We start from the raw sequence: 15,983 nt of genomic DNA, 5'->3' as shown, positions 1-15,983 counted from the left end.
TAGCTAGACTAACTTTTTCCAAGGTTTCCTTTTTCACTTTCCAGTTGCTGTGGTTGCCCCACACTCTTGTTTCCTGGTTCTTCAATGCAGAAACACTGAGGATTAGCTAAAACACTGAGTTTTAGCTTCATAGGGCACTGACTGTGGCCTGCCCTCTGTGCTCTTTCTAAGTATAGACCCCCCTCCTCCCCTTTTTGCCTGTTTTCTTTTGGTTGCTTTTTAGTTCCTTTAGGTAGTTGGATTTTTTTTTTTGTACACGGAATTTCACTCTTGTTGCCCAGGCTGGAGTGCAATGGCACAATCTCAGCTCACCACAACCTCCGTCTCCTGGGTTCTAGTGATTCTCCTGCATCAGCCTCCCGAATAGCTGGGATTACAGGCATGCATCACCACACCCAGCTAATTTTGTTGTCAGGCTGGTCTCCAACTCCCAACCTCAGGTGATCTGCCCGCCTGAGCCTCCCAAAGTTACAGGTGTGAGCTACCACGCCCGGCCTGGGTAGTTGATTTTTAAAATGTCTTGTCCAGAGTTGATAGTGTTTTCTGTGGGAGGGTGGGTCCTTTAGGAGCTACTTGGTCATTATCAGAAGCACAGCCCTCCTAAGATTTTTAACTTAAAAGTGTCTCAACTTAACCTGCACAAATGTTGTCAATAAAGACATGTCACCAAAGTTGATACTTTGTATGCTTTATAGTGTGTTGAATTCAGTGGGGCTACTGAATCCTAGACTAACAGTTGAGTGGTAGGTGTGTTTTCTGCATGGCTGTTTTCTCCCATTTTGATAGGGGCTTTCCTGTTACTATATGTGGTAGGCTTTTCATTACATTTTAAACTACAACAGTGCCATAATCTCATAATGGCTTAGTCCATCTTAAATAATTTTGTGATGTAAATTTAGTTTGACACCTGTCTTTACTGGCTCTGTTCCCTTATTTAGAATTAGAGTAGAAGGGGTTATGAAAAGCACACAGTCTGTTTTCATTTTCAGGCAATTTGGAAATGTTTTCATTTTCCAAATTGTTTGAAACCCAAAATTTTTATTCTTCTTTAAAAAATGTGAAGATATGTTGTAGCCTAAAAAATTCCTCAAGTAGTTCTTCGGCATATCTACATTAAATCTCATCTGTGTTGCTTCCTCTTTAGTTCTTGGTGGAGATACAAATATTATTGTAATTTTGTTGATCATACAATGCTTTGAAGAAGTGTACAATACAGCGCTAGCAGGGAATAAAAAGGACTGTGCAAAAGCAAGAAAACAAGAGAATGGAGAAAGCCAGTGACTGTTTCAGATTGCTTGTCCCTCATTAATTGTTATGTGGGGGTTTTCTAACAAAGTAACTGCCAGTATAGTCCTGCTAGGCCAGTCTGCATTTGCGATGTAATACATTAATTATAAGGTGATGTATTGAATTAGCTACTTTTTAGGGTTCCGTTTTTTTTTTTGGAGACAGAGTCTTGCTCTGTCGCTCAGCCTGGAGTGCAGTGGTGCGATCTTGGCTCACTGCAAGCTCCGCCTCCTGGGTTCACGCCATTCTCCTGCCTCAGCCTCCCAAGTAGCTGGGACTACAGGCACCTGCCACCACTCCTGGCTTATTTTTTTGTATTATCAGTAGAGATGTGGTTTCACCATGTTAGCCAGGATGGTCTCGATCTCCTGATCTCGTGATCCACCCACCTTGGCCTCCCAAAGTGCTGGGATTACAGGCGTGAGCCACTGTGCCCTGCCTTAGGGTTCCTTTTTAAAATTGAAGTTTAGTTGTAAAAATATGCAACAAGAATTTTTTTTTTTTGAGATGGAGTTTCACTCTTGTTGCCCAGGCTGGAGTGCAATGGCACTATCTCGGCTCGCTGCAACCTCTGCCTCCCAGGTTCAAGCGATTCTCCTGCCTCAGCCTCCTGAGTAGCTGGGATTACAGGCATGCACTACCACTCCCGGCTAATTTTGTGTTTTTAGTAGAGATGGGGTTTCTCCATGTTGGTCAGGCTGGTCTTGAACTCACGACCCCATGGGATCTGCCTGCCTCGGCCTCTCAAAGTGCTGGGATTACAGATGTGAGCCATTGCGCCTGGCCACAGCCTGCAATTTAACATCTCAACCATTTTTGAGTGTTCAGTTCAGTAGTGTTAAGTATATTCACATTGTAGTGCAAAAGATCTCCAGAACTTTTACCCTTTGCAAAACTGAAACTATATATATTAAACAATGACTGCCCTTTTACCCTTCTCCACAGTCTCTGGTACCCACTATTCTACTTGAGTTTGACTACTTTAGATACCTTATATAAGTGGACTCTTCCAGTATTTGTCATTTTGTAACTGGCTTATTTCACTTAGCATAATATTCTCAAGGTTCATCCATGTTGTACTTGCGACAGGATTTTCTTCCTTTTTAAAGTTGAATAGTATTCCATTGTATTTATATAATACATTCTCTATGCATTCCTTGATGGACATTTGGGTTGCTTTCACCTCCTGATTATTGTGAATAGTGCTGTTGTGAACATGAGTGTGCAAATAACTCTGGGACTGTATTTTATTGTGTTTGGAGATACAGAAGCAGTAGTCCTGGATCATAAGGTTGTTTTATATTTTGAGGAACTGCCATACTGTTTTCCATAGTGGTGGTTGTTATGCGCGTCCATGTGAAGAGACCACCAAACAGGCTTTGTGTGAGCAATAAAGTTTTTTAATTACCTGGGTGCAGGCGGGCTGAGTCCGAAAAGGGAGTCAGCAAAGGGAGATGAGGGTGGGGCCATTTTATAGGATTTGGGTAGGTAAAGGAAAATTATAGTCAAAGGGGAGTTGTTCTCTGGCGGGCAGGAGTGGGGGTCATAAGGTGCTCAGTGGGGGAGCTTTTTGAGCCAGGATGAGCCAGGAAAAGGACTTTCACAAGGTAATGTCATCACTTAAGGCAAGGACCGGCCATTTTCACTTCTTTTGTGGTGAAATGTCATCATTCAAGGTGGGGCAGGGCATTTTCATCTCTTGTGATTCTTCAGTTACTTCAGGCCATCTGAGCGTATACGTGCAAGTCACAGGGGATGCGATGGCTTGGCTTGGGCTCAGAGGCCTGATATTGCTGCCTTCTTATATTAATAAGAAAAATAAAACAAAATAGTGTTGAAGTGTTGGGGCAGCAAAAATTTTTGGGGGGTGGTATGGAGAAGAGAATGGGCAATGTTTCTCAGGGCTGCTTCAAGTGGAATTAGGGGTGGCGTAGGAACCTAGAGTGGGAGAGATTAAGCTGAAGGGAGATCTTGTAAGGGGTGATATTGTGGGGTTTTTAGAAGAAACATTTGTCTTATAGAATGATTGGTGATGGCCTGGATATGGTTTTGGATGAATTGAGAAACTAAATGGAAGATACAAGGTCCAAATAAAACAAGGAGAAAAATGGGTATTAAAGGACTAAGAATTGGGAGGACCCAGGACATCCAATTAGAGAGAGCCCAAGGAGGTTCAGCATAATTACTTGCTTGGTTGGCAAGTTTTTGGGCACTCTCCTTGAGTTTTTTTATGTTGTCGTATACCAAGCCAGATTGATTTAGATAAAAACAACACTCTTCATTTAAGAATATACAGAGTCCTCTTTTTTCAGCAGTGAGTAAGTCAAGGCCTCGGTGGTTTTGGAGGACAACTGCAGCTAAAGAGTCAACTTGGGCTTGGAGGACTGATAAAGTTTGTGATATGTCTGTGATGCTAGCAGAGAAGTCATTAGACAGGCTACGGAAGGTTGTGACAGAGGTTGAAATGCCTGCTATTCCAGTACTGAGAGTAATAGTGGAGGCAGAAAGTCCTAAACTGACCAGCAGGGAAATTAGTGGAATAACTTTTTTGTTGTGTCGGTGTCATGAGGGGAACAGGGAGCTCTTCGGTCCTATTTGCAAATTGAATTTTGGGAGTAAGGAAAACTAGAGTGCATGTGCCTGTCTAATTAGCAGGTAGACCCATGTAGGTAGAGGATCTACAGAAGAAGAGACCTTGTGCGAGGTAAAACTGGAGATGCAAAGTAAAAAGGTGAGAAGGAGTGCTGAAAGGAGTGTCTTGTACCTGGACTCCTAGGGATCCAGCTAGGGCAGCAGCCATCAGAGGTTGTAATGAGGACTGATGGGGTAACTGCGTAGAGGGGGAGGTTTGATTTTCATGGTGTATGAGAAAACGTTGGGTATCTATGAGCAACCTTCCACTATTATTTTTGGGGCTGGGTATAAGTAAACAAGAAGAGGGCCTCTAACAGTATTAAAGCAGTGGCAGCTGCTGTGCGCAGACATGAGGGCTAGGCTAAAACAGTAAGGTCAAGTTGTTTGGACAGAAAGGCTACAGGACGCGGTCCTGGCTCTTGTGTAAGAATTCTGTCCACACTAACCATGCCTAGGAAGGAAAGGAGTTGTTTTGTAGAAGGGATTGGGGTTTGGGAGATTAGCCGGACACGATCAGCAGGGAGAGTAAGTGTGTATTTACGAGAATTATGCCGAGATAGGTTAACAGATGAGAAAGAAATTTGGGCTTGACTGAAGTCATGGGGGCTGCCCATGAAGCCTTGTGGCAGTACAGCCCAGGTAATTTGCTGAGCCTGATGGGTGTCAGGGTCAGTCTAAGTGAAAGCGAAGAGAGGCTGGGATGAAGGGTGTAAAGGAATAGTAAAGAGAGTATATTTGAGATCTAGAACAGAATAATGGGTTGTGGAGGGAGGTATTGAGGATAGGAGGGTATATGGCTTTGGCACCACGGGGTGGATAGGCAAAGCAATATGGTTGATAAGGCGCAGATCCTGAACTAACTTGCAAGCCTTGTCTGGTTTTAGGACAGGCAAAATGGGGCAATTGTAAGGGGAGTTTACAGGCTTTAAAAGGCCATGCTGTAGCAGGGGAGTGATAACAGGCTTTAATCCTTTTAAAGTATGCTTTGGGATGGGATATTGGTGTTGAGCTGGGTAAGGGTGATTAGGTTTTAATGAGATGGTAAGGGGTGCATGATCAGTCAAGGAGGGAGTAGAGGTGTCCTATACTTTGTGGGTTAAGGTGGGGGGTTACGAGGGGAGGATGTGAAGGAGGCTTTGAACCGGGGGGAAAAGGCGGCAGTGAGGTGTGGCTGTAGCCTAGGAATAGTCAGGGAAGCAGATAATTTAGTTAAAATGTCTTGGCCTAGTAAGGGAACTGGGCAGGTGGGGATAACTAAAAAGGAATGCATAAAAGAATGTTGTCCAAGTTGGCACCAGAGTTGGGGAATTTTAAGAGGTTTAGAAGCCTGGCTGTCAATACCCACAACACGTATGGAGGCAAGGGAAACAGGCCCTTGAAAAGAAGGTAATGTGGAGTGGGTAGCCTCCGTATTAAGAAGGGGACGGACTTACCCTCCACCGTTAAGAGTTACCTAAAGCATCTGGGATGGTCCAGGAGGCTTCCGAGGCAATGGGGCAGCTTCAGTCTTCAGCCGCTAAGCCGAGAAGGTCTGGACAGGAGTCAGCCTTGGGCCAGAGCTCCAGGGGCTCTGGGAGTGACTGCCAGGCGAGTTGGACAGTCCGATTTCCAGTGGGGCATGGCTTAGGGCACAAATGGGGCATGGCTTAGGAGGAATCCCGAGCTGCGGGCATTCCTTGGCCCAGTGGCCAGATTTCCGGTACTTGTAGCAAGCTCCTGGGTGAGGATGTTCTGGAGGATCTTCTGGCAGCTGTGGTTTAGGTGTTTGGAGTTCTGTGCTGGAGATGTGGCTGGGGTTTGTCTCACAGTGGAGGCAAGGAATTGCATCTCAGAAGTAAGTTGCTACTTGGCTGCCTTTACTCTATTATTGTACACCTTGAAGGTGACGTTCTTTAAGTCCTGTTGTGGGGTTTGAGGGCCAGAATTTAATTTTTGGAGCTTTATTTAATGTCGGGAGCAGATTGGGTAATAAAATAAAATGCATATTAAGAATAAGACAGCCTTCTGACCTTTCAGGGTCTAGGGCTGAAAAGCGTCTCAGGATTGCTGCTAAATGGGCCATGAACTGGGCTGGGTTTTTCATATTTGATGAAAAGAGCCTAAACACTAACTGATTTGGGAGTGGTTGGATAAAGAAAAAGGAGCATTAACTTTGACCACGCCTTTAGCTCTGGCCACTTTTTTAAGAGGAAATTTCTGGGCAGATGGGGGAGGGCTAGTCGAGGAACGAAACTGTAAGCCAGACCGGGTGTGAGGAGGGGAGGTGATAAAAGGATTATAGGGTGGGGGAGCGGAGGCAGAGGAAAAATTGGGACCTAGCTCGGCCTGGCGAGGAGGGGAGAGGTCAGATGGGTCTATAGAAAAGGAAGATTAGAAAGACTCAGCGACGCTTGGGATTGGGACTGAGGGGACAGGCAGGAGGGAAAGAAGGAAGATTTGGGATGAGTTGCATTGGGAACAGAGACTAGGGAGGGACCGATGTGTAAAAGAATGCCTGGATGTCAGGCACCTCAGACCGTTTGCCTATTTTACAAGAATTATTTAGATCTTGTAGGATGGAAAAATCAAAAGTGCCATTTTCTGGCTATTTGGAACTACTGTCGAGTTTGTATTGGGGTCAAGCGGCATTGTAGAAGAAAATAAGGCATTTAGGTTTTAGGTCAGGTGTGAGTTGAAGAGGTTTTAAGTCCTTGAGAACATAGGCTAAGGGAGAAGAAGGAGGAATGGAGGGTGGAAGGTTGCCCATAGTGAAGGAGGCAAGCCCAGAGAAAAGAGAGTAGAGACACAGAGAGAAGGAGTTCAGGGGTTCTTGCCCTCCAGAAAAGCGGGAAAGGGGTCGGGACACGGAAATAAGGGATTGGGGTGGAAAAATAAGAGGTCGGGGCACAAAAATAAGAGGTTGGGGCACAAAAATAAGAGGTCAGGGTTCTTGCCTCTCCCCCAGAAAAGCAGAGAAGGGGTAGAAACAGGGAGAGAAGGGGTGGGGTGCTTGCCCCTCCCCCAGAAAAGCGGGACTTGCCGCTTAGGGTGAAGGACCGAGGCAGGTGTCCCTGCAGCGTGGTCAGACACCTCTCAAACGTGGGTGAGTAATCAGAGAGGCATCCCTGCAATGATTAAACACCAAGGGAAGGCTGCCTTCCCCAGTCCGTGACTGGCGCCGGCATTTTGGGTCCACAGATAAAATGTGTCTGCTTTGTCTCTACCAGAAAATGAAAGGAATTGAAATTAAGAGAAGGGAGAGATTGAAGGGTGGCACCAAGATTGAAAGGAGAAAGAGGTCGAGGGATAGTGAGAGAGGTTGGAGAAGAGAGTAAAAAGAGGCCGCTTACCCAATTCAGTATTGGTGAGATGTTCGCGAGATGTTCCTTGGGCTGGTGGGTCTGAGGACCCGAGGTTGTAGGTGGATCTTTCTCACGGAGCAAAGAGCAGGAGGACAGGGGATTGATCTCCCAAGGGAGGTCCCCCGATCCAAGTCACGGCACCAAAATGTCACGTGCGTCGTGTGAAGTGACCACCAAACAGGCTTTGTATGAGCGATAAAGCTTTTTAATCACCTGGGTGCAGGCAGGCTGAGTCCGAAAAGAGAGTCAGCAAAGGGAGATGAAGGTGGGGCCGTTTTATAGGATTTGGGTAGGTAAAGGAAAATTATAGTCAAAGGGGAGTTGTTCTCTGGCGGGCAGGAGTGGGGGTCATAAGGTGCTCAGTGGGGGAGCTTTTTGAGCCAGGATGAGCCAGGAAAAGGACTTTCACAAGGTAATGTCATCACTTAAGGCAAGGACCGGCCATTTTCACTTCTTTTGTGGTGAAATGTCATCATTCAAGTTGGGGCAGGGCATTTTCATCTCTTTTGTGATGCTTTAGTTACTTCAGGCCATCTGGGCGTATACGTGCAAGTCACAGGGGATGCGATGGCTTGGCTTGGGCTTGGGTTCAGAGGCCTGACAGTTGTACCATTTTACAACCCCACCAGCAGTACGTAAAGCTTCCAATATCTCCACATTCTTGCCAACACTTCTTATTTTCTTTTTTTGTTTTTGATACTAGCGATCTCAATAGGTATGAAGTGATAGGTTATTGTAGTTTTGATTTGCATTTCTCTAGTGATTTGTGATGTGAGCACCTTCATGGCTTGTTGACTATTGTATATCATCTTTGGAGAACTATATATTCAGGTCCTTTGCTCATTTTTGAATTGGGTTGTTTTTTGTTGTTGAATTGTGGGAGTTTTTAAAAATATATTCTGGATATTAATTCCTTACTGATTTGTTTTTCTAAGACCACCAGAGCAGGCACAAAAGAACCAGCGAGTAGGCAAGGCTAGGAGCAAAACTGCAAATTTATTTTTGGTCACCTAGCTTCAGGGAAGAAGGTGGGTAGGGAGAGGTCTGTCGGCCTCTGGCAAAGGAGGCCAAGAGAGTCGCCCGGTGGAGCTCTCCGGCGGAGTTCCTAATGCAGTCCCGACAGGAGTGGGGGCTGGGAAGTCCGCGCCACGTGACGGAGTGGCTTTTCTAGGAGTGGGAGGGCAATCGGCGGGGCACGGGCGTGTCGGGGGGGTGTTCCGTAGGTGCGACCAGGTAAATCTTAGTCTCTTCGGATAGACGTCACCTGGCGCATGCCCGGTTGGTCTGCACCTTCCTGGGCGCCGGCTGCATTTTCGCGCCCACGGGGGAAAAGTTGGTGATGAAGAACCCGGAAGTGTGCCATCTTGCCTCCGTTCGTCCAAACACTTACCAGATACCTGATTTGCAAATATTTTCTCCCATTCTGTAAGTTGCCTTTTTACTCTGTTGATTGTGCACTTTAATTTGCCAAAGTTTTTGAGTTTGCTGCACTCCTGTTTGTCTGTTTTTGATTTTGTTGCCTGTGCCTTTAGTGTCATGTTTAAATCATTGCCAAATCTAATGTCATGAAGCTCTTCTCCTCTGTTTTCTTCTAGTAGTTTTGGGTCTTATATTTAGGTCTTTATTTAGAGTTAATTTTTGTATATGGTATAAGAGTCCAACTTTATTCCTTTTCATGTGGATATCCAGTTTTCACAGTGTCTTGATGAAGAGAACTGTTCTTTGCCCATTGAATAGTGTTAGTCTTGGTACTCATGTGGAAGATCATTTGACCATATATGTGAAAGTTTATTTTTGGACCCTCTATTCTCCCTGTATGTGTTTCTTCATGCCAGCACTACAATTTTTTTTTTTTTTTTGAGACAGAGTCACACTCTGTCACCCAGGCTGGAGCGCGGCGATGCAATCTTGGGTTACTGCAACCTCTGCCTCCCAGGTTCAAGCAGTACTCCTGCCTCAGCCTCCTGAGTAGCTGGGATTATAGACACACCACCACACCCAGCTAATTTTTGTATTTTTAGTGGAGATGTGGTTTCACCATGTTGGTCAGGCTGGTTTCGAACTCTTGACCTCAAGTGATCTGCCCACCCTCAGCCTCCCAAAGTGGTGGGATTACAGGTGTGAGCCACTGCGCCTGGCCAGATTAATGTAGCTTTGTAATATATTTTGAAATCAGTAAGAGTGAGATCAACAATTTTGTTCTTTTTCAAGATTGTTTTGGCTATGTATTAGTCTATTCTTGCAATGCTATAAAGGAATGCTTGAGACTGGATAATTTGTAAAGAAAAGAGATTCAATTGGTTCACAGTTCTGTAGGCTCTCCAGGAAGCATGATGCTGGTGTCTACTCAGCTTATGGGGAGGTCTCAGGAAACTTATAATCATGGCAGAAGGTGAAGGGGAAGCAGGCTCATCTTACATGGCTGGAGCAGGAGCAAGAGAGAGAGGGGAAGGTGCCACACACTTTTACATGACCAGATCTCATGAGAACTTACTATCAGGAGAACAGCACCAAGAGGGAAATCCACCTTCATACCAGTCACCTCCCACCAGGCCCCACCTCCAACATTGGGGATTACAGTTTGACATGAGATTTGATGGGGACACAGATCTAAACCATTTCAGGCTTTTTGAGGTCCCTTGAGATTCGATATGAATTTTTGGATGGATTTTTCCATTTCTGCAAAAAATGCCATTGGGATTTTGATAGGGATTACATTGAATATGTAGGTAACTTTGGGTAGTATTACCGTCGTAACTGTATTAAGGTTTTTAATACATGAGCACAGAATTCTTTTCATTTGTTCATGTCTTTAATTTTTTTAGCAATGCCTTCAGGTTCTTTCATTTATTTTACATATGTACAATTTGACTATCCTTCTTCTGAAATGCTTGGGACCAGAACTGTTTTGGATTTTGAATTTTTTCAGATTTTGGGATATTTTCATTATACCAGTTAAACATTCCAAAGCTGAAAATCTGAAATCCAAAATGCTCCAGTGAGTGTTTCTTTTTTCTTTTCTTCCTTTTTTTTTTTTTTTTTTTTGAGGTGGAGTCTCTCTCTTGCCCTGGCTGGTGTGCAGTGGCGTGATCTCAGCTCACTGCAACCTCTATCTCCTGGGTTTAAGAGAGTCTTCTGTCTCAGCCTCCCAAGTAGCTGGGATTCCAGGCACCTGCCACCACGTCCAGCTAATTTTTCTATTTTTAGTAGAGATGGGGTTTCACCATGTTGGCCAGGCTGGTCTCAAAACTCCTGACTTTGGCCAGGCACGGTGGCTCATGCCTGTAATCCTAGCACTTTGGGAGGCCAAGGCAGGCAGATCACGAGGTCAGGAGATCAAGACCATCCTGGCTAACATGTTTGAAACCTAGTCTCTACTAAAAAGTACAAAAAATTAGCTGGGGGTGGTGGCAGGTGCCTATAGTCCCAGCTACTTAGGAGGCTGAGACAGGAGAATAGCATGAACCCGGGAGGCGGAGCTTGCAGTGAGCCGAGAGCCACTGCACTCCAGCCTGGGTGACAGAGCGAGACTCCGTCTCAAAAAAAAAAAAAAAAAAAATTCTGACCTCAAGTGATCCTCCTGCCTCGGCCTCCCAAAGTGCTGGGATTATAGGTGTGAGCCACTGCACCCGGTCCCCAATAAGTATTTCTTTGGCATGTCATGTCAGCACTAAAAAAGTTTTGGATTTTGGATTTGAGATTTTGGAATTTGGGTTGCTCATCCTGTAGTTATCACCTTCTACCACCTGGGTCTAGTGGACTATTATTTTTAAACTGCTTTAAGTCATTTTATGAACAATTTGTATAAGTAAGAATAATGGGATGGTGAAAACAGCTTTATTAGAGATTTTAGTAAGAATTTAACACAGCAAACTTCTGTATCAAGTAATTTTTGGAAAACACATCAAAAAGAAGAATACTGTCACATATCCTTTTAACAAAGTGAGATGATAAAAATTCTTGTCACAAAATACTGTGTGATGATCTTCCTGTTGAATAATGGGATGGGAATATCATTTCCGTTTTGTATTGAGAAGCATTTTTGTTCACTTGTTGATTCTTAAGCTTGAGATTATTCACTTGAGTTATTGTCATCAAAAGACTCCATAGCTTGAGACTTTATTCCTGTGATGAATTTTTGCCAGATAGTCCAGAGTGCTGCTATTTGGCTTTTTGCGTTTATATTTTGATTCATCTAATAATTGTGAAATGTCTTTGGTCAGTTTCCTTGTCTTTGCTCTCAAGGGTAGGTAGAAAATACAAAGTTTTTTTGTCAAGTGTACTCAGTGAAAGTTAAGAGACAAGAAGAAGACTCTTCCAATCTTTTATATCTTCTTGAAAAGTTGTAATGTAATCCTTTGGGCGATGCAGCAAGAAAACTGAAGGATGCCCATGTCTTTCCCTCTTGCATCACATTCTTAGGTAATTTAATCATTCTTCTATTTTCTTATTATTTTAGCATTTTAAAAGCACAATTGGAAATAATTGATGGGTAATGATGAGTAAGTAGCAACATGCCTCAAGATAGAGGAAAAGTAAGAACACCAAGATTCTATTATGTGTCTTAGGTTAGTGAAAGAATCCCATGGACCCAAATAGTAATTGCAACAAAGATTGAATTTTCTGTTTTAAGCGAAACACATTTTATTTTTGTTCTTTGGAAGACCTCTAAGAATACAAGTCTGGAAATATCAATTTTTTAAAAATTGAACTGCTCAAGAAAGAAACTCAAAAACTAAAATTGGGGCTGGGTGCAGTGGCTCACACCTGTATTCCCTGCACTTTTGGAGGCTGAGGTAGGAAGATCGCTTGAACCCAGGAGTTCAAGACCAGCCCTGGCAACATAGTGAGACCCTTTCTCTACAAAAAATTAAAAACATTAGCCAGACTTGGTGGCAACGCACCAGTGGTCCCAGTTACTCCGGAGGCTGAGGTGGCAGGATTGCTTGAGCCTGAGGGGGTTGAGGCTGCCGTGAGCTGTGGTTGTGCCGCTGCGCTCCAGTGTGGGTTGAGTCTCTTAAACTTTTGGTCTCGTTTCAAAACTAAAACTAAAGTTGGATCCAGTGGACCCTATGGTGGTACACTGAGTGTGTTAAGGAAATGAAAGTCCATTATTGTTTAAATTTTTTTTTTTTTAGGGAGTTAATTTGGAGTTAACTGAAAAATCTTTATTTTATCTTTCTTTAAGGCTTTGGGGGACCAGATACTATTTGTAAGTCGTCCCGATAAGAAGAAAATACTTTTCTTCAATGATAAGAGCTGTCAGTTTTCTGTGGATGAAGGTGAGCTTTTCAGTATTATACTTTAGTTTGCAAATATATTACAATTTTAGGGTGATTAAATTTATGTTTATAATATAATTATAATTTAAATCTTATAATATTGCTTTTTTAGCGTTATCATGTCTTAGAACACAGCCAGTAGCCCCTGTGTCTAACATATTTTTTCTTAGAATGCAATTTGAAATACACGATTTGAAAGATTTTAGGTTAATTATACTTAAAATTGCAGTTCAGGATTTCTTATGTTTATAGCTCAGCTGTACGAAATGGGTTTCTTTCTTTATCTTTAGACTTTTACAAATGTAAGTTCATATCCTGATATAAAAGCTTGATACAGGATGGGAAAAAGAATAAACTTTTATTGGTGAATAGTATTCTCTTACCTTATGAATCTTTCAGTTATCAAATTGAATAAGGAAGGAGATGATGTTTTTCTTTCTGGAAATTGTGGAGTTGGATGCTAAGCTGTATATTGAATCTCTTACTAAGTATATGATACGTATGTTTGGACTTTAGTTTTAATTTTTTGTCAATTTGTCAGTTAAACAAGGGTTTAGTGATGAAAATTTATTATTGAAGTGCTAATTGCCATTTTAGCAAATGTGGTATTTTACTGTAAATTTGTATTACTTTTGAAGTTATATAAAATGGCAGGAAAATAATTGAACATCAATTTAATTGATTTTGTGATTTGTGCAGTGACCTTAAATTTTCCTTTTGTTGTCTGGCTATAGATATCCAGGCTTGTGGTTCTGGTAGATAGGGCATTAGTTTCCCTGAACTTGTTTTAGGAAATTGTATTTTTGTGAAAATCCCAATTGAGTACCTTACATGTAATTGGTTCACAATAAATGTTAAATAAAATGTGCAGAATATTCCAGTTCTTTGATGTTGCTGTTTCTAATAAGCTCTTTTATATAACAAAGCAAGTGTTTAGTGAACTTATGCTATCCATTGTAGTGATAGGTGCCTGTTGAACAAAGACTTCAGTACTGCCTGGCAATTTTTATATTGCTTTTAGTCTTCGTTACTTGCAATGTTGCCTTTAGGCTAATTTTTTTTTTTTTTTTTTTTTTTTTTTTTGAGACGGAGTCTCGCTCTGTCGCCCAGGCTGGAGTGCAGTGGCCGGATCTCAGCTCACTGCAAGCTCCGCCTCCCAGGTTCCCGCCATTCTCCTGCCTCAGCCTCCCGAGTAGCTGGGACTACAGGCGCCGCCATCTCGCCCGGCTAATTTTTTGTATTTTTTAAGTGGAGACGGGGTTTCACTGTGTTAGCCAGGATGGTCTCGACCTCCTGACCTTGTGATCCGCCCGCCTCGGCCTCCCAAAGTGCTGGGATTACAGGCTTGAGCCACCGCGCCCGGCCTTTAGGCTAATTTTTATATTTCTTGCTTTTAAAAACATTTAAGGCTGGGCATGGTGGCTCATGCCTGTAATTCTAGCACTTTCAGAGGCCAAGGCGGGAGGACTGCTTGAGGCCAGGAGTTCAAGACCAGCCTGGGCAAAAAAAGGGAGACCCTATCTCTATAAAAAACTTAAAAATTAGCCAGGCTTGGTGGCATATGCCTGTGGTCTCAGCTACTCGCAAGGCTGAGACAAGAGTATAGCTTGAACTCAGGAGTTAGAGGTTACGGTGAGCTGATTGTGCCATTGCACTCCAGCCTGGGTGACAGAGTGAGACTCTGCCTTTAAAAAGAAAGTTAAAAACCATTTAAGATATTTCTGAGGTAAAAAAAAAAAAAAATCTAAGAAATAACCAATTCCTTTATTCTTAGGCATAATTAACTCATTTTGAAAAATATTTGCAGTACTTAAAAAAACCTATCACAAGTATTATAAGTTCAAATAGAGAGTAAGATCCTGTACTAAAAAGCAGATGTGCCTTTCCCTTCTCTAGCTGCAGTCCCTTTCTTTTGTGGCAACTACTTAACTAGTTTTATTTTGGGTTCTTCAGTTTTTTTGCATTTGCTAATAATATGCTTATGCTATTGTTTCTTGATTTTTTTTCAACTTTAAACATTGTGTGACTTATTGTCATTTCTCTGTCTTATAGCTATCTCTCTTCTCCCAATATAGTTGTATCACTAGTTAAGGTTTAGTTTCTCCGTCATTTACTTTGATGCCTTCAACAAACATATTTAAATGTTCTCAGTGGGAATTTTAGTGTTAAGTCTGCTCTGCAGATGGCAGCATAGCATAGCATGTCTGTTGTGTAAGCAGATGTTTAACTTGAGGTAGGTGGTTGATAGGAAAGAGATTACAGTAGCTCTGTAAGAGTGTACATGAAGCTCTAGAATTTCTTAGTAGTATTTCTTCGGGGTTATTTTAGGACTACATTGTGTGTTCAGCAGTGGGAGGCCCAGGTGTTCTTGTAATCTGAACGCTGAGCTGTCACTTTCTGTCCCTTGTGTGCTCTTTCTGTGGATACCGTTGTTTTAACTTTGCTTTTTCCTGTTTGTGTATCTTTTATCTATACTTCCTTAATATTACCCTGTTTTCATTTGTCATTTTATATGGCCTTTGTTGGCCTAAACTCTTTTCCATTTCCTTATTGCATAGCTCATAGGGGCAAAATGAGAATTTTCACTTTTCCCCCCTAGAAAACAATAACAATATAGAAATATGTAGAGTAAAATAGTAATATTAAACTCCAGCATATGTGATGCAGAAATTAAACATGCACCACAGATATGTGATGCGTGTCCTGTGATAACATATGCTTGGTAGTTAAATCTTACATAATCAGGAACGAGTTCTGTAAATAATTTGATGTTTGTTCTTTTAGTTTGCTTTCTCAGCATTACAGATATTCCATAATGATGTATGGCTGGTTAGTATTCCACTGTGTGTACCTGATTAATGGGTTTTAAAATCGTTAACAATGAATGCTGAAGCAAATATCTTCATATATCTTACACATTGGCTATGTATTTTTTTATTTTAATGAAGTAGCCATAGAAATCAGGAAGATAAAGCAGAAGTAAATTGAGAAAATATTTTTGCATCTTTTCAGATCTTTGTTGTTGCTAACTTATTTACTATATGGTGAAATGTACTGCTAAGTTTCTTAATATTTAACCATCCTTACACTCCTAGGATAACCTTTCTTTGGCTTTATGTATTTAGGACAGTTGTTTCAGTATGTTCACTTTGCGTGTGTGTGTGTGCTTTGTCAGATTTTGATTATGGTTATTATGCTGCGTTCATAAAAAGAAAAGTAGTTTTTCTTCCTCTCCTCCCCATTCCTTATGAGAATAGTAGTTTCCTTAAAAATGTGCTAGTTGCTTTCTTGGCAACATTCTTAATGTTTTATTTGCTTATGTCCTTAAGTTTTCTATCTTTTGAGTCAATTTTGATAATTTGTGTTTTCTTACAAAATCATTCATTTTAAAATTTCATATTTAATAGTGTGCAGTTTTTCAAAGTGTGGCCCTCGGACT

General features: G+C 42.1%; 1 protein-coding gene across 2 annotated transcripts in view; it reads left to right on the top strand.

The window, feature by feature from the left end:
* GTF2E2 (general transcription factor IIE subunit 2) overlaps positions 1-15,983 on the top strand; it is an 88,170-nt gene that overhangs the window by 47,825 nt on the left and 24,362 nt on the right. For both annotated transcript variants that reach the window (XM_010370881.2, XM_010370882.2), the window contains exon 6: positions 12,451-12,544. In XM_010370881.2, coding sequence (XP_010369183.1) covers positions 12,451-12,544 — 94 coding nt within the window. The remainder of the gene's footprint in view (positions 1-12,450; positions 12,545-15,983) is intronic.

The sequence above is a fragment of the Rhinopithecus roxellana genome, chromosome 9, assembly GCF_007565055.1.
Source record: "Rhinopithecus roxellana isolate Shanxi Qingling chromosome 9, ASM756505v1, whole genome shotgun sequence".
Classification (NCBI taxonomy): domain Eukaryota; kingdom Metazoa; phylum Chordata; class Mammalia; order Primates; family Cercopithecidae; genus Rhinopithecus; species Rhinopithecus roxellana.
The sequence above is the reverse complement of the archived record's forward strand: the minus strand, read 5'-3'. Positions and strand labels throughout refer to the sequence as shown.